Source organism: Triturus cristatus, chromosome 1_1 (assembly GCF_964204655.1).
Source record: "Triturus cristatus chromosome 1_1, aTriCri1.1, whole genome shotgun sequence".
NCBI lineage: Eukaryota > Metazoa > Chordata > Amphibia > Caudata > Salamandridae > Triturus > Triturus cristatus.
The window spans coordinates 1,179,265,208-1,179,292,854 of NC_140579.1; the positions used below are offsets into that span (position 1 = coordinate 1,179,265,208).

The 27,647-nt window shown below is 42.2% G+C and overlaps 1 protein-coding gene across 8 annotated transcripts in view; it reads left to right on the top strand.

The window, feature by feature from the left end:
- Positions 1-27,647, top strand: part of LOC146871815 (plasma membrane calcium-transporting ATPase 4-like) — a 1,579,909-nt gene that overhangs the window by 1,325,313 nt on the left and 226,949 nt on the right. For all 8 annotated transcript variants that reach the window (XM_085651731.1, XM_085651670.1, XM_085651690.1 and 5 more), the window contains one exon: positions 23,642-23,833. In XM_085651731.1, coding sequence (XP_085507857.1) covers positions 23,642-23,833 — 192 coding nt within the window. The remainder of the gene's footprint in view (positions 1-23,641; positions 23,834-27,647) is intronic.

A 27,647-nucleotide genomic window follows, 5' to 3' on the forward strand; every position in this document is an offset into this window, starting at 1 on the left:
ACCTTTATATAAGCACTCAATAGAGAAGGATTTCCAACCCACTGCAAAACAATCTGAAGATGGGGTTGATGACCATGCACAGTATTCCCAAGAGGAGGAGTCACACAGCCTTGTGACTTGAAGAAAACTTCCTGGAACAAAACCAACCTGGAATCATCGGAGCCCAACACTAGGTGATGGACTTATGCAAAGCATGTGAATCTACAGCACTACATGCCAAGAACAGATGCTTACATCGTAAGTAACATAATCCTTCCTGTTATTCTAGTAACATCACTTAGGTTAGAAAACTCTTTCCATCTCAAATTGATATTTTTGTGTAATACGGACTTTCTCCCTTTCCACAGGTTAAATTGATATTTTTCATAATCATTTAGAGCAGGGCTTGCCTACCATTTTACAACCATGACCCAATTTTAAGAACGACAAGCTTTTGTGACCCACCTAACTTCAATCGACATGAGGTGGCTCATTTTGTTTAATGTAACCAAAGCATCTTGTGGCAGTGCACTGTCATCTATAGACAGCATATTTTGCATTTAAATGGCCACTACATTTTCACAGGTAATTAATATGAGAACGCTCTCTTGGACCTACACACTATATTTCTCAAATATCATTCAGTTGTAATATTGTCATCAACCATCAAAACACTCAAATACCTTACAATAATCACAAACACGTAACGCTCTTTCTGCTTGAGGGTTCTATTCAAGGAACTTTCTATGTCCAATCAAATAACTAATCGATGGGCTTTTTCCAAGTTGATTGATTCTCTTGAAATAACCGTATTATGATGATTTTAATGTTTCACATATTTGCTGTCTCTCGTGTACTCTAGATTTTTATCATATGTTGTATAAAATTGTATTCGTGTCATTCTTTGATTCCATTAGGAACCTTTAATAAAGGAAAATGTAAATAAAAATTATTTTACAATACTAGATATATTCCATATCTGTGTGTTTATAGTTGTTTTCTGGGCATGTGTTTGTGATTATTGTAAGGTATTTGAGTGTTTTGATGGTTGATGACAATATTACAACTGAATGATATTTGAGAAACATAGTGTGTAGGTCCAAGAGAGCTTTCTCATATTAATTACCTGTGGTACCCTGTCTCTTGGTCAGTGGGGTCTCCCCCTTTTTTCTTCCCATTCACTAAATTTTCACAGACATACAGTTTTACTGATAAAACTGTATCGCACACAAATGATGTATGGAAATTGGTCAATGTGCATCACCAAGTAAAGTGCCTTGAAATCTTTGTTTCAATCACATTTCAGAATTACAAAAAATGTGCTTCATTTTTGCTTTTGCTTTCCTTACTGTTGAATGTGTACAGTTAATTTATAGAAATGTACATTTTGTTGTAGGTTGCAGAAAAATTACATCCCAAAGCATTTCCTCTCACGTTCCCTCTACCCCAGGAAGACTGTCGCATAATTCACTTTACTTTTCGATATCTGACTGGAAAGTGAAAGGAGTTTGTAAACACCAATCCACATTTTAAAACTGTAAGAAGCAAATTGCTCTGAAGACACTGCCTGACATTTAACCGCTGTCTTTGAAAGGCAGCAAATGTGAGAAGATAACTACAGAATTTAAAGACACCTTTATTTATTGCTTCGACATTGATGACCCACCAAAAACGGCTGGCGACTCACAGTTTGGGAAACACTGGTTTAGAGAATAGGTTTCATTTTAACTGTTGGTTTCCAAGGAGCTGTTTTCTTTTCTGTGACATTTGTCCAGTTAATATGACTATTTGCTCCTCACTTTTGATCTCTTTTTTGTGTTAGAGCATTTGCAGTCAATTTTTTTTAAAAAAATATTATAAAGCTTTTATTTTTGTTCAGAAGCAAACCCATTCCAGAAATATTTTACATCTTATGCAGAATTTCGGCCCCTAGAGGTTCAGTTTATAACAACTCAGCATATTTTTCAATATCGGTTTATAGCATATCCTGACCTGATTGTATCCCCTGAAAAATTATAGCTGGCATTGTCCATAACGTCTGTCACAAGATCATATTTATGAATGAACTATGTATGCAGTTAACATTTATTTCTATAATAGTTTATCTAATTGCCAGGTAGATATTTAGTAGATATAAATGTATATTAAAACAGAATGTCTAGCAACTGAGGAACACTGAATATTTTTATACATAGTTGCAAACTGCGGTGGCATAAAAATACCGGATTGTTAACTCAGTTGCTTGGATAATAACTGAAATAAACAAAATGCAAGAGAATGGAAAGAAACCAGACTAACCTTAAGTAAGTAGTCCTGTATGAAGACAAATATGTAATAAAACATTAAATATAACATCAACATTTCTTGACTAACCTCATATGTCAAGTATCACAGAATAAAATCTACAGAGATCAGCACGCTTGCTCATCAATAATGAATGCAGGTATAAAACATCATCGTGGGGCCTAATCTTTTGAAACATGGTAGCCATAGTCAATGTATTATAATGGGTGCAAGAGAAGAGTATAAAACGTGTGCTAGATGGGGAGCTAGATTGGAAACGACTGAATAATAAGACTCCAGATAATTTCTAGGATGTGGAAGTTTGTCCCTATCAATATTAGTTGAATCTATCCCTTCCTCACCTATTCTCTTGTAAATGCTAAACAAATGTCCATCCGCAAACAACTTCTCATCCCACGATCAGACAAGTCTCTGCTTATGGTCACAAGAACTTCTTGCCTTTTACTAGTCACTTGTGAAAAATGCTTAGCAGCTCCATGGTTCCAGAATATGGGACATTGGGATTATAAAATACTAAAGAGCTCCACCAGGGAATGGGCTATTAAGAATTTGTTAATAATACTTGTATAGCATAAACCTAGCTTGGAAGCAGGACAGCTGAACACCCATGTGAGCCCACGCTACAACACAACTATTGCAAGAGGCAGGCACTGTATGAATTCTAGTGGGTGGGGGTGGAAGGTAATGCAGGTTTGATGAGATGAGCCGTTTTCTGTCTGAAGCAATTCTGATGTAAACGGAGTGTTATTTCAGATCCTAGTGTGATTTTGAATGTGTGTCTTTTGTTTTTTACACCTCCTTGCACCACTTTGTTTCCAGTCTGTCATTGTTTTGGCCGCTAATGTGGGGCTGTCCTCCAGCCATATTGTGTCTGTTTGGAGATGAGAGCAATCTAGCCCTAAAATACTCTCTACTGGTGATCACATCCAACTCATCTAGACAGATAATACTATTGCCTTGTGGTATCTAAACGAACCTGGAGGATCGAGGTCCAGAATCCTTTCCAAGGAAGCTCAGTAAGTCTGACTTGTACTAGGAACATCTGCATCACAGCAGTTAATCAGTAGGGGCTCAGGAATGCAAAAGTGGACAAACTTAACAGCCATCTTTCTGAAATGCATGAACTGTTGCTGTTCAACAGAGAGTTTGAGGTACTATTTCATTTTCAAACCAGAGATGTGCAGTGTGCACATCAGCTAATTTTCAAATAGTAATGCAATATGCGATGCAGTCTACGAATGAATAACTATCATTGCCAATTGTCCATTCTGAGGGGGTGGCTAAACTGCCTGCCTAATGAATCTTAATCATGCAGGTCACAATTTGCAACCCCATTCTTATTGGCTGTAAATTCGGGACTGGTAGTCTGAAAGATACAGTAACCTCCTACCTGCGTTTGCTTTCTCAAATGGGAAACATTTTGTTTTTGAAAGCAGCCCATGCCCATTGAAGTGACAGGTGATAGTTAAAAAAAACAATATATATATTTTTATTTATAGCCCGTCCCACAGATTTTTCCCCAGCAGACATTCCTAAATCCCGCTAGGTGGTGCCAGTCGGCGTTAGATGTGACTCCCCCGGCCAGACAAAAGAGTATATTAGGGACAAACCTGTGATCTGGCATTGGTTTCTCTTTTTACTTACCTATTCGATATATGTCTGTAGCTCTCTTTGTACTTCACTGACAAAATTCCTCAGCTTTTTAACAGAGACCAAGTCGAATATCTCCTCCAAAAATCTAAGTTTGAACACTGTTGCAGATGCCACTAGAAAATGTCCTTCTTGGACCCACATGACATCTACATCTGTTTATGTGTGGAACACAGCGGTGCGACCTGCCACTTCTGTGCTTCTATATATACTCAAAAGCTATCAGCTAGTGAGAGAGATGGAGCTATTTTTTGCTAAGGCTTGCAATGATATTCCAAGGCGATTTTTTCACTTTCAGATGAGACTCCTGATGGGATACTATCTCCAAAAAGATCTTTCCATAAAAAATACAAAAAGCACAGGAAAGTGAGATATTCCTCTTCCTTGAGGAAACTTTCCCACTTCCAAGACCATTTGGAGTCTCAGTGCCATTGCCTAAAGATGGACTCTTAGTAGTCATTGGATAAAATCCTAACATTGAAAAAGATGTGATTGATGTAGCTTGGATTCTATAGCACAGTGGACAAGGAACTCTCATCTTTTGTGTGTTTAATGTAACACTGTAAGTGGCCAAGGGTATGGCCAGATGCGGGTTCCGTGCTCACTGTTCCTAGGGAACCAAGCTACACCGACTTAAGTGGACAAATTAGGCAGAAACTGGTCTGGGATTGCTTGAAATTCCGGTACAGCGAGGACCTAGCTTGGCTGTTCAGGCTGGACTGGTTCTATTGGAGTAGTACCAAGACTGATATGCTTATGGCTGGATCTTGTCTGAGGTGTCATAGTGGGCAAAAGACCAGTGGGTTGGAACGCTACCCTGAACAATTGCCTGTGGTTGGGCGTATAGAAAGCATTCCTCACATCACCTTTTGTGTGTTAGATGTAAGACCCTAAGTGTCCCAGGGTATGCCTAGATGTGGGTCCCTTGCTCAGTGTGGCACGGAAACCAAGCTATGCATGACTGAAAAAACCCATGTCATGCTTGGGTTGCTTGTGCTCTGACTCAGAGAGGACCTGGTTTGGTAGTTCGGGAGGGCTGCTCCTGCTGGAGCAGGGACAAGATTGATTTGCCTATGGCTTGATCTAATCTGAGATGGCTTGGTAGGCAAACGTACGATGGGTTGGAATGCTACCTTTAGAGATTACTAGTGGTTATACTTATTGCAAGCATTTCTCCCATCTCCTTTTGTGTATTTGATGTAACACCCTAGGCGACTAAGGGTATTCCCAGACGTGGTTACTTGCTCGCTGTGCCACTTAAACCAAGCTACACCTGACTGAAGTGGCCGAGGCAGAAAATGGTCTTGGCTTGTTTGATATTCTGATCTTAGCTTGACAGTTCGAGTTGGACTGTTTCTATTTGAGCAGTACCAAGTCTGATATCTTTATGACCGGATCTTATCGGAGGGGGCATGGTGGGCAAAACACCAGTGTGTTGGAATGCTACTTTGAACAATTGGCAGTGGTTAGGCTTATAGCAGGAATTTCCACCATCAACTTTTGCGACCCTAAGTGTCCCAAGGAATGCCTGGATGTGGGTCCCTTGCTCTCTGAGACCAAGCTACACTTGACTGAAGAGACCCAATTTGTGCTTGAGTTGCTTGTTCTCCGATTCAGAGAGGACTTGGTTTGGCAGTTCGGAGTGACTGTTCCTAAAGGAGCAGGACCAAGACTGATTTGCCCAAGGCTTGATCTAATCTAAGATAGCATGGTTGGCAAAAGGAACGATGGGTTGGAATTCTACCCAGAGCAATTGCCAGTGGTTAGACTTATTACAAGCATTTCTCCCACCACCTTTTGTGTGTTTGATGTAACACCCTAGGTGACGAAGGGTATTCCCAGATGTGGGTCCCTTGCTCACTGTGCCTCTGGAACCAAGCTACACCCGACTGAAGAGGCCGAATGAGGCATACCATGGTCTTAGGTTACCTGTGTTCTGGTTCAGAGGCCCTGACTTGGCATTTTGGTCCGAACTGTTTGTATTGGATCAGAACTGGAACTGATCTGCATATGACTGTGTCTAATCTGAGGTGGAATGGTGGGAAAAAGAACAATGAATTAGAATGCTACTCCGAGCGTTAGCCAGTGGTTAGACTTGTTGCTAGCATTCCTCCCATAACCTTTTGTGTGTTGGAAGACTTTGGCCTCGGAAACAAAGGAGCGATAGAGGGCATAAGATTTTACTCCCTTTACTTCTTAGTCACCCAAGAAGATGGAGGTCTAAGACCCATTCTGGATATCTGTCTTCTGTATTTACTAATTTTTCTGGACTAATTCAATAAGCTTTTCTTTTACCTTCCTAGTAGCATTGCAGAGTGGGTGAACTACAGGCCTTATGACTACAGAACCCTACACAGTATTCCTTAGCAGTAGGATAATAAAAACCAACCCAGTATCCTTCCAAAGGTGATTTCAGAATTTTATATTGACAAACAAATGTCCTTGCTTATGGTTTTTCCCAAATCCTTCAATTCCAACAGAGTGATCGCTGCATTAGCTGAATATCAAGAGTTCTAAAATTCTACCTAGATAAAATAAAGAAAATGTAACAACCAGATCTATTTAATAAATGATGGTTCTGTCAGAACAGGTCTAGCATCAACAAAACAATCCATTACATATGGTTAGTATCTTCTATATTGCTTTCATACCAGTTATCAAAAATTATCTTTGCTGGTAGTCCTAAAGAACATCCCACACTAGGAAAAGAGGGTACTATAGCCCTTTTTTATTTCAGAAATGTATCCGTTTCTGAGATTTGCATGGTCGCTACCTTGAGATCTGTTGACTCTTTCACTAGAGACTACTGTCTGGAGTCAGACTCCACAGCAGATACTCAAGTAGGGCAGACTTTTTTGAGGAACCTTTTCAGATGACTGTTCAAGCTGTTTTAACTTTCATTGCGCTTCATTTGTGGGATGAGCATGTTATACTCCGAAGTGCTTATGACTATTGATAAGGTTCCCCTAATGGAGAAGGAAAGGTACTTACAAGTAATTATAGTGCTCTTCCAGGGACTCCTCATCATAGTCGTAATTATTACCAATCCTACCATACCCGAACGCGAATACTAACTGATATCTTCAACTTTTACCCAGGATCCTTTGATTTTCCGTAAAAATGATCTGACATGTCACCTGTGGGGCATGATGGAATACACGGTGTACTGTAATTCCCTCAAAAACACAGTGGCAGTTTTTTTTGCTATGCTGTGCATTGCAGACTATTGGTAAATATTGCCCTTCATTCTTTTTCATTTTCCTTCTTTAAAAAAAAAAGTTTGTGAAAGATTTTCTATGTTTACTTTGCTGTTTCTGTATATTTTTATGTAATTGCCTTCTTTAAAAAAAAAAAAGAATATTAAACGAAATTGGTCAATTAGCCTTCTGTTTTATGGCTGCAAACATATATATGAATTCATCTTTGTGCATTTTTTATTATATATATATATATATATTCACTGAAAAACCATAGGTTTCAGGCACGTTATAGTTAGGAATTAGAATTTTAAATACCTCCGGCACGATGCCAGTCTTTTATTTATTTTAATTTTTTAAGAAGGGGGGCTGTGTGGTTCCCCTTCTTATTCTAATTTATTGGCCCTGATGACCCCATCCCCCAGGGCCTGTCTCCTAATTATATTTTTTTGACCCCAATCCCCAGGGCCGGCCACTGTTTTTTATTATTTTTAAAAAATATATATTTATAGACACACCTAGGACATGCTGGACAAACCGTACGTACCTATCACCATGACGATTTGCGTGATATTCATTAAAAGGCGACTATGCATGCAATGAATCCACGTGGAATGTATTTACACCACTAGTGAAGCTCTGACATGTCTGATGCCCTACCGTGCCTATTCCCGGTAGACACCCTTGTCGTTTATTTATACAAACATGGGTAGCTATTGACGGGCACATTTAATACACATGCACACCAAGCCATTCAAAGGGGATTCGACAAAAATTCGACCAAAACTATGCAAGAAACCCCCCTCACGGTTAATAAAACACACATCCACTGCCGGATGTGTAATACTTTTTATTTTACTCTCTGGAAAGGGGACGAACATCACTTGAGAGTCACAGCGCGCTCCTGACAGAGCCCAATGCTGTGTTACACCCACCATTGCCTTCCGAGTGCCACACACCTCTGTGTTGTATTCCACTAGCTAGTGCATATGCTATGACACTCTTTAGCCCATGTGCACTGTAACACCACCCCGTGAATATGTCATGCCACACTTGTCTTCGCACGGGTTATATTGCCCCATCTAACGTGCCTTCCTCGATACCTATGTTATAACGCACAGTGCTATGCCATACATATTACAATCTGGGATCCATATCTTTGTCACAGTGCATATGCAACGTTACACTCCCCAGCACATATTTTATATTACAACTTTAGAGACTAGTTAGGTTACACAACACTGCCCTGTGCATATTACACTCCAAGGCGCATATCGCATAGCACGCGCTAGTGCCTGTGCTATCTCGCGCTCTCCAATGAATCTGTCATTGCGCACAATGTATTGCATATTATATTTCACGCCCGGTTCATCTTATATCACGCTTTTTGGTGCATAGTTTATACCATACACTATATCTAGTTTTCATTTTCAATCGTGCTCTTAGGACTATGTTCTATATAACACTGTGTTCACCTACCCTTTTCACGGGCATTACATTTTGCGATACGGGGTGGAGGGTCAGGGGGTGTTTCTGCCAAGTGAGCCCGGAGTCACAGTCACAAACGTCCTCTTCTTCCTGAATAAAAGTGAGATTATGCTGCATACTTGTTCATATTTTAAGTAGTTCGCACAGACACAATGTTTTAAAAACAATAAAGTTCCTAATACCTGCCTTCTCTGAACAGTTAGCTTGCTGCCCCATCCCCCTCCTCCCTATCCTCTGTTGTGTGAATCCATGGACTAGCCTCCTCCCTCCTGCCATGCATGGTCTGATGTGCTGCCACTGCCCTCAATTTAGTATGATGTACCAGTCCACTCCTCCTGCCCTCCATTGCCCAATTCTATGCCCCATCATTGACCTCCTGCTTAAACTCAGTGCTTAGCTTGCTGCCCCTATTCTCCTTCCCCCTGCCCTCCGATGTCTTTGTGCATGCCCCTGCTCCATCCTTTTTGCCCACCATGTCCCATGGACCTGCCACTCCTATCTACTCTGAGTGTTCTGTTGAGCTGCCACTCCCCTCCCACCTGCCTAGCATTGTCAGATGACTGTAACCTGTCCCTGTCACCTCCACCCTGCCTGTCCACATGCCATGCCCCTATCCTCTTCCTCCTGTCCTACATGGTCCATTGTACTGCCACACCCTTCTGCCCTCCCTGGTCTGTTGTGCTGCAACTGCTCCTCCTGCCTGCCCCGTGTGGTCTGTTGTGAGGCCCCTTCCCCTGAACTTTCTTGTCTGTGCACAGGTCCTGACCCTCCCTTCTATCCTCCATCGTCCTTTGTGCATGCCCCTGCACCCTCCTTCTTGCCCATCATAGCCATTGTGCTGCCACTAACCCTCCCACTTGCCATGCATGGTCTTCTGTGCTGTCATGGCCCCTCCCACCTTCCCTGTGTGGTCAGTTAGCTGCCCCTGACCCCCTCCCACCTTCCCTCCATGGTCTGTGTGTATGCCATCACAGTCTCACTGTTGCTCTTCATGGTGAGTCTTGCTTCTAGTGCCCATCCTGCCTGACCTCCATGGCTATCTTGCTGCTCCTGCCCTGCCCCCTTGCCCCCAGCCCTCTGTTTACATGTGCAGACCCCTACTCCCTCCCTCCTGGCTTGTCTGTACCATTGTAATGCCCCTGATCCGTCCCTCCTGCCCTTTATGGTCTGTTATGCAGCAGCTTTCTCTCCTGTCTGTCCATTATGGTCAGCTAGCTACCATTGCCTCTTGCCCCTCTGTTCTCTGTTGTCCATGTGCATGGTCCTGTCCCCTCCCTCTTGCTTTCTATGGATTGTTGTGCTGCACTCCCGTCCTGCATGCCCTGTGTGGTGTATTGTGCTGCTGCAAACCCTGATGTCTGCCCTGCAGGGTCAGTTTGGTACACCTCTCCATGTCCCTCCTGTCCTCTGTTATCCAAGTCCATGTCCCTATCCCATTTCCTTCCATGATCTAATGTACCATACTTGCGAACATTTTGAACTTGGTAAGAGAGAGATTTTGAAAAAAAACTGGGGTATTGATTTTCCTCTTTGAGTTACATTGAAAAAGAGGAGATTGTAGACAGGAGACAGATCAAATAAAGCCCATTTGAGCTTAAAAACATTGGACGTTTCCTGGCTGAATCGGGTCTGTTGGCATGTATGGTTGTACTACCATTGCCTCTTCCTTCTGCCCACAATGGTCTATTACATTGCCACAGCCTCTCTTGCAAGTCCTGTATTGTTGGTTTGTTGCCCCTGCCCCCCTTTCCACTGCCCTCCATAGTCTGTTGTGCTTCCACGGCCCTTCCTGCCTGCTCAGTGTGGTTAAATTGTTGCCTTTGCACCCTCCTACCTGCCTTCAATTTTCAGAGTCCGTGCCCCTGGCCTCTGCCTCTCAACAGTATCCTAATGAACAACTAGATTGCTAACATTCTATATTTATTACAAAAGTGTGGAACGCCTGACATCATCTTGATGTAATCAAAACTGTAATACCTAGAGCATTTCCTTTAGAAATTACATATATGAGAGGGTCTTATTGGCATCAAAATTATGGTTAGTGCTCTAAAAGACTAAAATAAGGACATATTTTCTGAGTTTTCAAATAGCGACAAAGCACTGTTAAATTATTTGTTATCTTTATGTTTTTTTATCCAGTTGACCACTTGATTAAATGTTGCACTTAGGGGAGAGGATGTGGTGTTACTTCCAGAACTGCAGACTTTGCAACTGGGGAACCAGGTTGAAGTTTCTGCTTCAGCTCGACATTCTGTGATTCTGGTCAAATCACTTAGTCTCCCCATGTCTACAACCAAAATGAATTTGTTCTTGTGTGATGTAACCAATGCTCATGTAAAGCACTCCAATACCTGACAAGTCTGCACTATATAACACTGCAAAAACACAAAATAATAAGTGTTTTGCACACTTCTGTCATTGGGCTATATTTGGGCTACATCTGGGTGATTTTGGGCTACATTTGGGCTCTTTTGTCTCCGGTGGCCATCTTGGGAGATTTATTTGTTATGAAGTTTCCTAATTTCCTCATGTACTGCAGTCTCCTCAGTAGGAAATGCTTTCAGTTTTTTACTTTGATTCCCTCATGAAGGTATTCAGATATGTCACATATTTGCCATAAATTCTGAATGTTAGCACTCTAGTTGCTCATTAGATCACTGTAGTAAAACTACTGTTCACCATGGAAGTCTGCTCCTGGTATTAAAAGTGCATGTTTCAGTTTGCATGTCAGAATATTTTAATGTAATAGAAGAGGATTTGAGAAGTCACTCAAAATGTGCCCTCATTTTCTTTCTTCAGCATTAATCATAATTTCTATGGCAAAATGAACCCCCTCATTGTGTTCCTTTTTAAATTAAATGTTTTAAGTGTTACCAGTTTATTCCAATCAAGATGGCTTCAGGTGTGCCATACTTTTGTCATAATGAAGACAATAAGCGCTCTAGTTGTTTTTAAGAACATTCTGGGACATTCTGTCATTGGGCTATACTTGGGCTACACCTGGGTGATATTTGGGCTACATTTGGGCTCTTTTGTCTCTGGTGGCCATCTTGGGAGACTTATTTGTTATGAAGTTTCCTAATTTCCTCATTTACTGCAGTCTCCTCAGTAGGAAATACTTTCAGTTTTTGACTTTGATTCCATCAAGAAGGCATTCAGATGTGTCACATATTTGCCATAAATTCAGAATGTTAGCACTCTTTTTGCTCATTAGATCACTGTAGTAAAGCTACTGCTCACCAGGGAAAACTGCTGCTGGTATTGAAAGTGCATGTTTCAGTCTGCATTTCAGAATTTTTTAATGAAATAGAAGAGGATTTGAGAAGTCACTCAAAATGTGCCCTAATTTTTCTTTCTGCAGCACTAATCATACTTTTTATGGAAAAATGAACCCCCTCATTTTGTTCCTTTTTCAATTAAATGTTTTAAGAGTTACCACTTTAATCCAAGCAAGATGGCTTCAGGTGTGCCATACGTTTATCATAAGTAGGACTGTTAGCGCTCTAGTAGTTCTTTGGAACACTCTGGGAAGCTGCAGTAGAACACAAAGGAATCAACTGACAGTCTCTGCCCTTGTTGGATGTACATGTTTTACTGAGAATGTCAGACTTCATTCTCACATGACTGAGAAAGATTATGTGAATTTACAGAAAATAAGCTCTCAGTTTAGCTTATAGATCACCTTCCAAACCTCTGTGGTAAAAGCATGAGAAAATATTTTTCTCTCAATCATGATATCCCAGCAGAAGGCTTTTTCACATGGTGAAATCACCTTAGAACATACCACAATTCCTAAAATGAGTATGGTACCATCAACAAATGATTTATAATGTAACTAAAGTCTTAAAACCTTCTATTAACTGCAATGCTTTTTAATGAGGTGCTATCATGTATATTGGTCCCAAGATGGCTGCCAACACTTCTTGGATGAAGTGCTGACAGCCAATCAGATCTCAGGATGAGATGTGTGGTTAGGCTCCGCCCACATATATATATGCTTTTAAATGCTATTTTCTCAGGAACTACTGAACAGATTTACACCAGACCTGCAAAAGGCACTTCCTTGACCTTATGGCTACCTCTCTGCCAAATTTCAAGTAATTCTGTTTAGCCGTTCGGGCTGTAGCTGTGTCTAAAGGTCCTATGGAAAAATGCATGGGAAAAACGCGTTTTGGGACCCCCCTTTTATCTCAGCCCCCGCTTGACGAATCCCCCCCGAGACTTTCAGGGTAGGAGCGGAGCGTAGCGCCCCACCTATTTTGAAAAATTCGCGAGGATTCGTCGACCGGCGCCAAAGTTATTCAAAATAGAATGTTGCGGATTTCCTATGGAAACGTGGTCCTAACTATAACTACCTACTGGCGACCGCCAGTAGGTAATATATATATATATATATATATATATATATATATATATATATATATATATATATATATATATATAAATTCCGTCCGAAGTCCTCTTTTAGAACACCGGCGCTTCTAGTGTGGGGCGGTGCGTACCTCTCCGGTAGGACAAGGCCGGTCAAATATTTCACAAGTGTTGTTGCGGGTTACTGGGATTATTGAAGACGCACTCACTCTGGATTTTGAATAATGATTTATTCAAATGCAAAAGGCGATAGCCATGTCCAATGCATTTCGGTTCTCCACTCAAACCTTGTTCACGGTATGTTTTTTCAGATTCAAAACAGGCATCATTTATTTCTACTGTTTACAGACATTTCCTTTTTGTTACTTACATAGCATGATGATACATGTAGTTATTTACGTTTCTTTTGTTTTTTTTTTATTTTATCTATGTAAAGCGAATGTGCATAAGTGCAATTCAATCAAGTGCAAAACATGGGCGAAATGTGCTGTGATAAAAAAAAAAACTAGATAAAAAATTGAAACTCGAAAAATTGATGAGGCATACATTTTTGTACATTTAACATGCTATTTTGTCACATTATATTGAGTCGCAACTTGCATTATTTTCAACTCTCTAGTGATTAATTTTATATTGTTCTTCTTAAAGATCTTATCATGTTCATTATCACAGAGTTCAATTTATCACTCATAAGTGAGTTTTGTGCACAATGTCTCATTTATGCAGAATGATTGCATCAGGTTGTCGTTTTACTGTGTCATATTGATACTCTCTAGTGAGCTTATCGTTCTTCAAAAAGACTCCGACATTCCAGATCTTAAAGATGTACATACAGTTCCTCGTCCTGATACAATCCCAACGGGGTTAACGTTCTAAATGATACAATGTGTTTGGATTCTTTTTGCCGTAGTAATCTTTCACGATTTCCACCTCTCTCAGATATGGGTAGTTGTTCTATAGCATAGAATTTTAGATCTTCCCATTTGCTGTTGTCGACTTTTTCCATATGTTTAGCTATGGCATTAGCCGATCGTTGTTTTTGGTTGCTCTAATATTTTCTAAAATTCGTTTTTTGATCTCACAGGTTGTGCTGCCTATATATTTCAATTTGCAGGAGCATTCCACCACAAATGTCTTTTATAGGAGACAAAGGGTATCTATCTTCCAGGGTGATCTGATTTGAGCCTGTGTAATCAATACTAGGTTGGAGATTGCAATCTTTCTTGGGTACAAAAAAATAAGATGCTCAAGCAGGTGGTGAATATAGTACAATTAGACCATTTTGCAGATATTCCTTTAAGTCTTTAGAATCTGTTCTTTCTCATTTAAGCAATAAGTACCCTAAAAAGGTTGCAAGATTTGTTTGCCGTTGTCGAGAGAGAGAGAGAGAGAGTGCTCCAACTTTGGCCCCATCTGCCAAGTAGCTCCTGGAGACCCTTATTATTTGCCATCCCATCCATACCTTGAATGCTTGGGGTGCAAGCTTCATGCTGTCCATAGCCAGTTTAAGGAGCATACCCTGCCAGTCTGCCAGGTAGAGAATCTAAAATGATAGAAACTTGGAGTAAATAGTTTTTCCTGCCAATAGCATGGCCTTGAAATCACTCAATACAACCTACTTCTTAGGAAGGCACACTCACGCCTTTTGGGGCCTGGCCCAATTAGTCATCCCCCATTTACCCTACCTTAAAGATCATTTTCCAGAGGTGGTCAGGGATGGCCAGGATACTTCCATAAGCATTAAGGTGGGACTGGGTCCTGTGGATCTGTTGAGTGGGGCATGGGTTCTTCTTTCTCATTATGTCGCCATGCCTGATTATGATCAGGTTTCTCACCAATGTGCAGGCAACATTAATGGATTTGCCCTTTTAAGGCACAAAGCTTTTTGAGGACAAGGCTGATTCGGCCCAGGAATGTTTTAAAACATCACGGCTACTAGTCGTTCCTTTGGCCTCCAGTCCCACAGACAGACTAAGGGCAGTTTTGGGTTTGGAGTCCAGCAGACAGTTGTCTCCTCTCCTCTTTTTTCTCCCCCACTCTACTAGGGAAGCTACTTTAGTTTGGTCTTGTGGGAGCATCCGGTGGCAGTGGGAAGGCAGTGTCCTTCTTTCTACAGAGCAGGAATGCTATAACTTCTAACCAATGGATGCTCCAAATTGTAGAAAGGATGCCACATCCTGCCCTTCCATGCCAGCAATGGAGTTGATGCTAGAGCAGGAAATTATTAAGTCATGCTATTCCTGGTACTTCCTGGGTCCCAAGAAGGAGGCAGGTCTTCAGCCTCAGGCTCTTTAACCTCTTTCTTGGCAAGGATAAGTTCAAAATTCTGCACCTGGCTGATCTTCTTTTCGCGCTGGAGGCTGGATAATGTCACTCTACTTACACAATGCTTATTTCAACACCTCAATCCAGCAGTTGCACTGGAGTTTCCTGCATTTCGTTGTATGGTCCACTTACTTCCATTTCGTGTACCTCCCATTTTGTTGGAGAGTGGCACCATAAGTCTTCACAAAGGTGACCTATCTTAGACAGTCGAGAATACCAGTATTCCTATTGCTGGACGACTGACTGCTCAAAGCCAAATCGCCGCAGATGGTGTTTGCATCACTTGCAAGCAACAGCATTACTGATGTTCGACCAGGGATTCATTATCAGTGTGGCAAAATCCCACTTGGATCTTGTCTGGGAGGAGCACCAGATTCTATGCATCAGCCTGTCTAGAGTCGCTGAGGCTATGGACTTGGATAACCGTCATGGGATCTGGTTAACTGCCAGTCGAATGGCCGGGCCAACAGTCTGAGCCGGTGCCATCTTGTCAATCACATGTGGCTTTTCCCCTTGACATGGTGTGAAATAACATTTCCATATGGGATCAACATAGCAGGATCTTTTGGCCATACTAGATAATGTTCAAACTCTACCTCTCTACCTCCTTGGTCCTTCATCCCAACCTCCTAAGCCTCTCCACATTCATGCCTTGAAAGTGAGGGGACTTTTGAACACCTTTCAGCTACCATTGAAAGTGGTAGGTGTTATTCTTTCTGCACATTGCCCCAATCTATTCTGGAATGTGGAGGTATGTCACCTGATGTGCAAAAAACAATTTTGATCCCTTACAGACCCGTCTTTTAGAAATCCTTTGTTTTGCACTCTCACTGGCTCTTCTGGGTTGTACGGTGGACACTGTTTAAGGGTACCTGGTGTCTTTGTCTGCATTCCTCTGCCTTCCAAATCAACCTACCCTCTTCAAATCCCCTATTACATGAAGCGTAGGACAAATTTCTTCACACCGACCTCTTTCGTTATGCCTTAATCTTTCTATGGGTAACTGCCTACCTCATTCCTCCAGTGTTAAGTCACTGTTATCTCCCACCCACCATCTGAAGGATGGTCATAGGCTGCAATGAGGCCTCCTTAATAAGGTTCCAAATTAAAGAATCAAACTGCCCCAGCTACATCGATTTCTTATTTGTTATTTGCCTGAAAGGCACATGGAAAAATTTATGAAAATTGATACGTGGATGTTGGGGTGTGTTATTTATGGCCCCAGTGAAGTCACAATGGGGTGAGCTCACTGGTAGGGAAGAGCTATTAAAAGTTTTCAGATCCAGCGGTTCTTGAGATGTTCAAGAATTGGGGAGTCTGTAAATAGAGTATCCATCTGAGAGATCGTTTTTAGGTCTCACCTAGAGTTGCAGCGCGAATGCGCTGCCATCGCTTTGCAAGGCATGCAGTACACACTATAGTGTGGAAGCTCCGCCAACTCTCCGGCCCATCCTCTTCATTGGCTTAGGTTCTAAATGCTGCCTTCGTATTGGTTTTAAGCTTGTTAGTCCCTCCCCATAACAGCCATGTCAGTCATTTGTGTCCTTCCATGGCTACTGGTCCCTTCACAGCACAGACTACTTTCTTCTTCTTAGGTCTCGCCTAGCGTTGCAGTGCGAATACGCTGCCATCGCTTTTTGAGGCATGCAGTTTACACTATAGTGTGGAAGCTCCGCCCACTCCCCAGCCCATCTTCTTCATTGGCTTAGGTTCTAAATGCTGCCTTCCGATTGGTTTTAAGCTTGTTAGTCCCTCCCCATAACAGCCATGTTAGTCATTTGTGTCCTTCCACGGCTACTGGCCCCTTCACAGCACAGACTACTTTCTTCCTGTGTCCCCCCCTCCCGCAGTCCGATGCCTTCTCGCCGCCCCCCCTCGTGCCTCGTCCCCCGCACGCATTGCTATTTGCAATGCAGTAGATCTCGCGTAAATGCGAGTCCTATTGCATTGCCAGTGCTTGTTGGAATTACTCTAATCTGTTTCACGTAGTGCTTTAGTATCACGCCATTATATAACCTACCCTGTAGATGAGACAATATCCGTGGTTCAGCAATTAGACAAAAGAAAATGTATGCTCTCGAGCTTTCCTTATTCGCCGTGCCAATGTCAGTGCCGACAGAGCCCACAATAGGGCAGCAGAGCTCCAAACAAAATGACTTCGCAGCAATTTATTTTCAAGACAATCAAACTGTCCATCTCAGAACCATCATTTCAGTGTACGCTGCAGAATATGAAAATTCTCTATTTCCATACATGTGGTCTAAGTAAAATTCAGCAATCCAACACACTTAAGAACTGATTTCAGACATTTTCAATTGTGCCCCCCAGGGAGTATTGTCCTCTTGTTCCGATCACGACATTGATTCAAGAGGAAAGGTTTATCCATTCCTTAAAAAGAGTGGCTTAAGTGTTTTTAACACTGGAAAATAAACATCTGGGATTAAATTAAAACAAATCCGAGATTTAAGTACTCGAACATTCCTTGCTGAGTACAAACGTATCCCTATCGCTGCTGGCCCGACCAGTCTCCTGTATGTGACAATTTCTTGGGGCTCCCAGACATTTCCCAGGTCGCAGCGCGGGCAAGAAGATGTACTCTGCAGGAGGAAGAGAGGCTCTGCTGCAGGGTGAACCGTGCGCAGCGTGTTCTAAAACCCACGGCATAGCAAATATGCAGTAAGTATGTTTTCAAAATGACTTAAAAGGTTTCTCTTTGCTACAGAGTACATGCAGTTCTCTTAGTTTATTGACTCGTTCAAGTAAGTGAATTATGTAGCTGTGGTGCGCCAGACCCCTGGACTGCTCACTTCACTGGTGTTACATTTTGAAATAATACAGCCTGCTGTGACCGCTGTGTGTATCTCCCAGCCTCTCCTGAGGCTTGCCCAGCACCATGCTGTCATGACACTGCTAACTGCGCCAGCCGGAGCCTGCGAGTCAGCTGACTCTAATTAATGTACGCTATAGGCTCCGAGGCAGCTGGGCTCTGTGTTAGGGCCTCTTCCACCCCTATTGGATGGTTCTGCAGTTTAAACGCAAGTCCTTGCTCCTTTTAGTGTTAATTCTTAGCGGAGCTATGTGACCTGCGTTCTAGCTGTCTGCTTTTTTTATTTTATTCTAGTGGTGACATCTGAGGCTAATATTTGTAGTTACTTCACAAGTCTTACTTTCATGCTTACAGCATTCGCTTATGAATAAGGTGACCCCTTCAGTGACAGCTTTACAGACTTAGTTCACCCAACTCCAAGTGAAAACCCTTTACCCATCACATTAATTTTTTGCATGGCCTCGTCTTGGACAACAAACACCACTTGGTAAAAGTGAATTGTTTTATTCTCCTTGTTTTACCATGCTCCTTTTCTTTTCTTTTCGTCTAATTGGCATTGCTTCTGACTTTTTATTCTTATTGGTCAATACATTATGCCAACCAAAATTCACAAGTTTATTATATGATCAGCATTGTACAAGAGAAGCAATAAAATAGCAATAGAATAAAACACATACTATCACTTTTATGAAATATTTAAGTAAACAAGACTCAGTGTCAAGAACAGAAGTATGGGCATGGTCTTCAATGCTATGTCATGTGAAGTGATGCTCGCCCTCTTTCATGTCTGCTAAGGTTTCAGATTGCTATGTATGATATTTTGATAATTTCGTTGTAATTATGACTCAGCCATCTCATGAATTTGCAGCAGTTTTAAGATCTTAGAGTTTCTCGTTGCTCAAATGGGTCAGATTTCTGATATTTATGTTTCCCTCATCTTTTATTGGTTGATTTTGCTGGTGAGAAAAGTGTCACTCATAATTACACAGACATTATGAAAATGTCACACATAGCAATCTAAAACCTTGACAGCTATGCTCTCGGGTAATTTCCGCGTTTCCTGCCTCGTGCTTCAGCTGCTCGGTGTTTCTCCCACCGGGACACCGGAGCAGTAAACCCCGAGCCCTGCAGCTCACAAGGAACTTCACTACCATTACAGTCCATTAAAGGAACAAGTTGGTCAGAGCACAAGCCCGAAGCACTTCCACACGCGGGGTGTGGGAGCCTGCGAGTGGAATGTGAATAGGAAAGCACTGCGCCACAGTGGGATGAGTGCTGTGTGCATCGTCGAAGGAAAAGTATTTTTCAGATGCGTCAGTGCTTCATTTGTCAAATAATGAGTACCGGTGCCCAAAGCTCTGCTCGGAAGCCATATTAAATAAATGTCGGCGGGCCGAATACCAGTGCTCTCTAGAGTTGAAACCACCCCAGGCCTCTTTAATCCAGTACCTGACACCCTTGGCTCGTTTATTCCTCTTGCTTGTTCCTGCTGTCTCCCTTTGTGACAGTACTTAAGTCTTTCTTATCCTCCTTCTTTCCCCTTTGTGTGTTTGGTCGCGCATTCGAGACCTCTTGTATATACTTTAGTACTTTATTATATACTTATATGTGTAAGTACTATATGTGGGCTCTGGAGATCAGCCCTAGGACTTGTCTGCTTCCCCTTGAGGACTTTTTTTTTCTGTTCAACTTTGTCTTGATAGAAAACGACCAGCAGAGGTCAGTAAAACATCAGAATCACTTTAGCATGCTCTAGATTCCAGTCCATAGAAATTGTCTTCCACGAGCACCCGTAGACAAAAATATTTTTTTCAAATCTTGTATTTTCAGTGATATGAGCACTGAAGGCCCTGATTTTATATTAAAAAGAGAGCTTTGGACTATAACATTTACCGCTGAAAGGCAATATTTCTCTCCATGTGTTCCCATACCTGGCGTGTCACGCAGTTTGGTGCTTACTCTCCCTCCATTTTAAAGAACAGTATATGTTCAGCACCCAGGCTAATGTGCTGCATAGCTAAATACATATAGGTTCCCAAAGGTGAGACCGATTGCATTGCAAATGCTTGTTTACTTTGCAGTTACAAACAATGTGATTTTGCGAATGGGAGGTTTGGTGACCACAAAAGAGACTTTTGCATCTGTGCCAAAGTGTTCTCCAAATTATTTAGTTCTTGTGGATATATACCATTGATTTGAAATGTCCTGACTACACCTTGAAGTCCCCGTAGTCCCATTTCAAAAGGAATGTTATTTTAGTAGACTGCGTGTAACACAGAATCTGATCCTTTTCTCCTGATGCACAGCGTACCCCTGCTGTAGGAAAGCTGGAGTCACTCACACATTCTTCTCTTATGTTAGGACCAAATTGCACGTTTCTCCAATTTCAGTTCATCTGTATTTACTTACAGTAGTTCTTTTCAGCCATGGTGACTACTCTCGTAATTATATGGATTAAACATAGCAGATCCTTTAGTAAATACACAGTTCTCCAAGGTTACAGCAATATCTCTAATATGTCTGCAATATTAACCACAATTTGTAAGAAATAGTAGGAATATCCCTCAGTTCTATGATTAATGCTTTGTTGAACGGTGCCCCATTATGCTGCTTTCTCAATGACAGATTACCCACGTTCCAAAAGTAGAGGTTTTCTAACTAAGCATACCCTTTCTATAGAGTATTTAGAGAGTTATTGTAGTGTTGAATGTACTTATTAGAGATACTGTATTTGCTACTGCTGTTGGTTTTCTTATTTTACGCACAGTTTATATTTGCCAAAGTATTCGTAAATTTGCTTTTGATGCAGACATAAACTATTGCTGTCAGAGATCTTATTTTGATAGTCAGTTATTTAACTTGTTTAGGCTTCTTAATTAAACACATCCAAACAGATTTGTACTTGATGTATATTTAGGAGATATTCCTGCTATTCCTTACTAAATGGAGTGTTGATATTGATTATAAATTGTTTTACTGTTGTATCTTAATTCCATCTGCTATGTTTATTCGATGTGATTATGAGAGAATGGGTCACCCTGTCTGGAAAAAAATAGGTCTAATTACAACTGATTTGCATGTTTAATGTATTTTCATTTACTTTCCTATAGGGTGGATTATTTGTATTTGGTACATTGGTCCTTTTATGAAAGGCAGCTTCTCGAAATGCACAGGTGCATTGTTACAAATTTCCATTGACATAATTGGATCTTTAAGGAGAGATAATGCTATTAAATAATTACAGAAGAAATAAAATTTGAGAAGAGTGCATTTTGCTCATAATGTTAAAGACAAGTGTGGAAGCAACTCTGGCTATCCTATAGCCAATACACTGTGTGACAGGAGACATGGATCTGATCATATTCTGTGCTTCGGGACTTAAACAGTCTCAGGCTGAGGGGACTATTTCCTGCCAGCATGCTAAGTATGGATTCTGTGTTAAGGATACAATAAATGCCAGGGTGTGTATTCAAAGGTCAAGAATTTTGGATTGTCCATTTTGATTACAGTAGGACATTTCTTTATATTTTTCCTCTAAATTATCTGCTCCCAAAGGTGGTCCTCAGAGGTCAAACAGCACAAAACCAGAAAAGTTCTCATTACATTTTTCTGGCCTCCTCTATAAAAGTATCTGAAACTCCAGCAGTTATTTTTAAACCACATTTCAGATCGCCTTGCAGGCCAGATTACCCTTGGCAGGGTTACAGCCTATATTCTCTGCCTTAGCCTTCTTTCTCTCAGCTTAACCACCACTCTCCAAGCATTGGGGAAGTGTTTTCAGATCCAGTATGATTCTTGGGGAAATGTACAAGGTAGGGAATCTGCAGTTAAACCAGAAAGCTCATTACTGAAAGTAGGCAACGTATTCTTCGCAGTATACTCCTGTTTACTTCCCTATGGTTTTTACTTTTCTCTTCCTTATTCATTCATATAATCCAGATAAAACCTATTGAATTAAAAAAAAAGAGTTCCCTTACTCTTAAAAGGTTCTCTGATATCCCAGGTACAGTTGGAATTATTTGGCGCTTGTGTAGTCAATAAATGTCTCCATGATCGAGAATCCTGGATGCTGTTAGCCTTTCTTGATTTCCCTCTTTGGCCTTCTACTGGATCCCATGAATATAGTAGTCACCTATACATACCATTTGTTTATCCAAAAAGTCAGCAGGTGTTTGGGTCAGCTAAATCCACCTCAGTTTCCTATTTGAAAGCAGGTGCCTGGTAGTATCGAAGAGAGCCTCTCTGGTGTTATGAACCAAACCTATGGTTTGTACATTTTTGGGCGCATGTACCTATGAAGTTCTATGCATCCAGAGAACTGTTTGTATAAACCCTCCTGCAGATGGATGGCGCCAAGTTCCAGCAGTGTTTTCTTCAGACACTGTTCTTGTACATTCCAGATTCAAAGGCTGCATAGGTTAATAAACAGAAGCAAGTTCCAGTCAGCCATATGAACAGCTCCATAAGCAGTTTCAGTGAAATTGTCTTTGGATTCTTTGCACTGTAACAATGTTAGTCGGCTCCCAGAAGTTGTCAATGAGGATAGGAACATTAGGGATCCCAAATTACTATCAGGATGACTGTCTTGTTATTGTGCTTGTTATTGTTCTTTCTCCTATTGCTAAACCTATACTACTCCATATGTAACGAGCGGTTGAGTTTCCTTTCCACTTTTTGAAGTAGAGATGAACATGTAGTGGACAAACTGAACGAGAACAGACTATTTTAGACATTCGGAAGATTTAATAGCCACTTGCTGGAAATTCATTCAGGGTCCCTTCTGTATGTAATTCCAAGATCATCCCTGTCTACAGGTTGCCCAGAAACACGGAGATTCATGAAACTTAATCCTCTGACAATCCTGCTCAGGATCCTCCCTGTATTTTGAAGCACTTTACCTACCTAAGCTTATTCTGATCCAATTACATTTTGGAAATAAAAATCAAATCTTTCCTCTTCTGATGACACCATACACCCTAATTAAACATTTTTGAAGTCTTCGTTACCTGAGCTGATCCATCTTGGCTCACCACCTGGAGTACATGCCTCCACCCCTGTTTTCATCCACTTTCTCTCCTTGTCCTGATCTGTTTCTGTCTCTTTGATTTGTCTTTTAACTTGCTGCCATATTAACTACTGTTCTCATTTTGTTCATAGTTTTTTTACCCTTACAGGCTTACAGTGCCGATTCTAAACCCCTCATCTTCATTCTATCCCTTTTCCCCGAACAATGTATTTTTCCAGATGTGTTCTTTCATCTACCCTCTGGCCTTGTTTGCATGAAATAAAACTCATAAATAGATTAGATTCAGATTTGTTTTTGTATCACATTTTGACTGAATCTTGCTGATTTAACTGCTGTCATTTCATTCTCTTTGCCTGCTTTCTGAGATGTGGTGTGCAGTGTGCTTCCCATTCAATTACCTATCAAATACAACACTGTAAATGTAGTCACCTTATCTGATGTTCTGCCACCTTTGTTTTTTTCTGTGTTTTGCAGGGCATTGCTGGCACTGATGTTGCCAAAGAGGCCTCCGACATCATTCTGACAGATGATAACTTCACCAGCATTGTTAAGGCAGTGATGTGGGGCCGTAATGTGTACGACAGCATTTCCAAATTTCTGCAGTTCCAGCTGACCGTCAATGTGGTGGCAGTTATTGTGGCCTTCACAGGAGCCTGCATCACTCAGGTTGACACAAAGCTTCTCATTTTCTGTGTCTTAATCCAGCCTCCTTTAACATTTGAGAAAAGTTTATTTTCGATATGTCCATCTTCTTTTTCTTTTTCTTTTTAGAATCATTGACTCCCTAATCATAAATAACTAGAAACTTGCCTCTTCCTTGTCTGGATCTTGTAAACGAGCATTGGCCTTTTTTTTTTTTTCCTCTTGATTCAAATTCTGCCCATTTGTCCACACGAATAGAAAAAAGCCTAGCGCTCCTGACCTCTATTTTATTTTTCCCACTTGCCCCTAATGGTTGTCCATTCCTCCTCCCACACCTGAAGCAGTTCTTGCTTACTTATTCCCTGTTTCAAATATAGCTCCCACTCCTTGCCTAACCTCACTTCCTCTATGCTAGCATGATCCTGTTGCTAGTCCTTGATCACATCTGTCCCTTATTTTTTTTTCCAGTGAGATGAAATAATGTGGTGATTATAAAAATTACGTAATGTCTTATAGTGTTTTCATAAGCACACCCCCACCTGCTCAGGTGATACATACTTCACATAGTATCCATCTACCCTCCATCCCCAGTGTTATTTCTGTTGAATTAGATTCTTAGTTGTGGAATACTATCCTCTGAAAACCCATGGGGTTTTCATGTTATGGTAACATACCTTATACAGACTTTTAACCGAAGATTCCTCACCTTTTGAAAATTACCCAGATGTTAGACTGGATCCGGAAACTTTTTTCAGCAGTACCTTTGTGTGACAGTAGGTGTTGCCATGTGCCTCTGCAATGATGCTGTTTCACTCAGAAAATGCATTGACCATATAGGCGCCACTCCCATGCTCTAACATCAGTTGCTTTCTTTCCACGCCACCAGGCATGGATCCGGGACTACATCCGGCCCCTTTGATACAATTTACCTCAAAAATAATTCTGTGTGCAAGGGAAACATGTATCTCCCAAAACAACAGGTTTTAATTCCTATAGGACTATCACAAGCATATCTCTCTGTGACAGGTTTGCCTGTGGTGCCTGGGGAGTTTGAGCCACGACTAGGGCCTGCAGCGACTGCATGTTGATGAACCCTAAGCGAGGTGAAATTCTTTGTTGCCAAGCACAGGAAGAGACTGTGACGGGACCTGTCCGATTTGAATGGTTGGTCTCAGTCCCATTCCTGGTACCGAAGTTGCAGGACTTGTTCCTGAGGTCGGTTATCGTTGGCGCTCCACATCTTTGTGAAAATCGAAGAAAAAACAAAAAATCCAAGTGGGACTAGGCCTCATCCACCGGCACATTCTTCTGAAAAGGCTCAAGGGCGTCCTCATGGCCCTCGATCTCACACCCACAGTCAGTGAGGCTTGTAGTCCATTCCGCAACTTGTCCCAGCAAAGCCCAAGTTTTCGGAGCCATCTGCGACACCGAGGCTGGTTGAACAGTTCTGCAAGGTCATGCTCAGACTCTTTGAATCCTTACTGACTTCCTGTGGTACACCTTCGGGTCTCAACCGAGGAATCAAGAGGCCCTCCATCTGGGATACAGCTGAAGGGTTCAATCCACCACTTGGACTTCCCTGGCTTCTGCACAGACTTTGGCTCCACTCTACATGTCCGTTCCCAGGACCTCAATGCTGGAAGACGAGGTACCCATTGTGCTCTGTCCTTCTCCGAGCTAGTGCTGCTACTACCCCGACAGAGACTGTGCTCAATTTCCGTTGAGGTGCTGCAACCCCCACTTGACTTAGCACCTCCACAAGGAAGAACACATATGTTGCATTCCTTATTTGGTATTGATTTGGACAATGATTATGATGCAGGTGACCAAACCATAAGTAAAATTAGAATGATGACCTCCAAGATGCTAGTGGTCTTGACACTTCCCCAGAATAGGGACTCCTCTGTTCCCTAGCCCATGCCACTGAGGAGAGTGCATCTTACGCAATGGTCGTGCGTAGGGCAACCAAAGTTCTGTAGTAGGGGATCTCTGTGTATAGTCATAATAATGTGAATAGTCCCGCCCATGTGCATGGACCCCGGAGCACTTCATTAGATATATTCTCTTAAGTTGTCCTCTTCTGCAGTCCTGCATAGACACTTAAGAGATTAAGAAAGACAATAATGCAGCCTAAAAACAACTAGGCTACGCTGGCCATTACTCCATCCTAAAGTGAAAAAGATAGCCAGGTAACAGTTAAATTTAACTATTTTACTGAGTTTCACACATAGAGAAACTCCCCTTCACAAAGATCCTTTTTTCATGATAGAGATGAAGGGTTGGACTGACAAGCCCCATAGGCTGCCATTATGTGTCTGTAAATGGATACCGTGCCTTTAAGAATCCTTCCAGAGACCCTCGGTATCCCATGATGCACAGCCAAAGGCTAGTTACTTTCAGTTCTTTTTTCCGCTCCTGCTAGCAGGACCCTGGAGCACTGAGCTCTACCTTGAGTGGTATATTTTTCAATAATGAAGCTTTCTAAAGTTAGTTTGCGTGTTTTACTTGACGTCTTTGGCCTTTTCCTTTCTTTTACTGTCTTTTTTGGGCAGTTAGTCCACATTTTTCTTGTCAAAATGCCATCTTTATTCTACAAGTGCCCTGAATGTGGCAGGAAGAAGGCCAAGTCGGATGCCCACAGAGTTTGTATTCTCTGTCTACCTACTTCACATGTTCCTGAATCCTGCGCCATCTGTAAATCCTTCTCCAGGAGGACAGGGAGAAGATTTATCTTCAAGGCCTGGAGCAAAGAAGACAACAGGCTGCAGGTGGGACATGTGGGCAAGGAGAGAGCCAGTCCTCCAGCGTCGGCCTCTTGGGGGCTCCCCAGTCGAAAGAAGGCTCAAAAACGATGCCGGTCCCGGTTCACATCAAAGGCAACAACATCGACGCCGAGACCAGGTATGACGACGATATGCTCCCCGTCGACTCAGGGCTCTGTTCGAAGCGACATTGAAGATCAACGTCAAGGGGACGGACGTCGAGGCCTCAGGTGAGGTCGACGTTGAGGACATCCCGGTCAACGTCGACACACCAGCGCCGTCGATCTGGGTTAAGGAGATATCGCGCTCGCCGCCGAGGCGACACCGCCGCTCACCGTCGAAGAGAAGTTCGACATCGAGACGCAGAAGGTCGACGTCGAGGAGGTATGATCGTAGTTCGATGTCAAGAGACCAGTCTCCCTCTGTGGTCAGCCTCTCCACGTCGACAACAAGTTCTAGATCACGTCGGCGATCGCCGTCGAGGAGCACTACATCCAGGGCTCCCTCTTCAAGGCCAGCCTGCAAACGGAGAATGGTGGTATCTACCTCGGACTTTGAGTATTCCAGGACCTATTCTCCAACTAGGAAACTGGAACCTGCTCCTGATCAGCCTGTGGCTCCTAGTCAGTCACCGCCTCTGCAGCCCAGGACTCCTACTCCTCCGCCTCCTACGTCTCAGCCACCTACAGAACCTAGAAGGGCAAGGTCACGGTCCCAGCCAAGACATCGCTCTCGCAGCCAGCACCGTTCTTCTACAAGGTCTCACCGGCGCCGTCGTCACGAGAGATCTCGTTCTCGATATACTGGGAACACAGCATCCACTATTGAGGGGAGATACTCGCCCACATTATCGGACTCGCCACCTCTGAGAGTGTCCCCTGTTGATGACATTGCCACATTCCAGGAGGTTCTTGTGAGGGGGGCGGCAAAACTGGGCATTGCGTTGTCTGTGCCTACTCCCACTACGTCGGTGATTTTTGAGATGCTGCAGCAGAGGCAAACCTCTTGTCCTCTGCTTCCATTGGTACCCGGATTGGAGGAACCGGTGATGGAGTTATTCCTTACGCCTTCCTCTG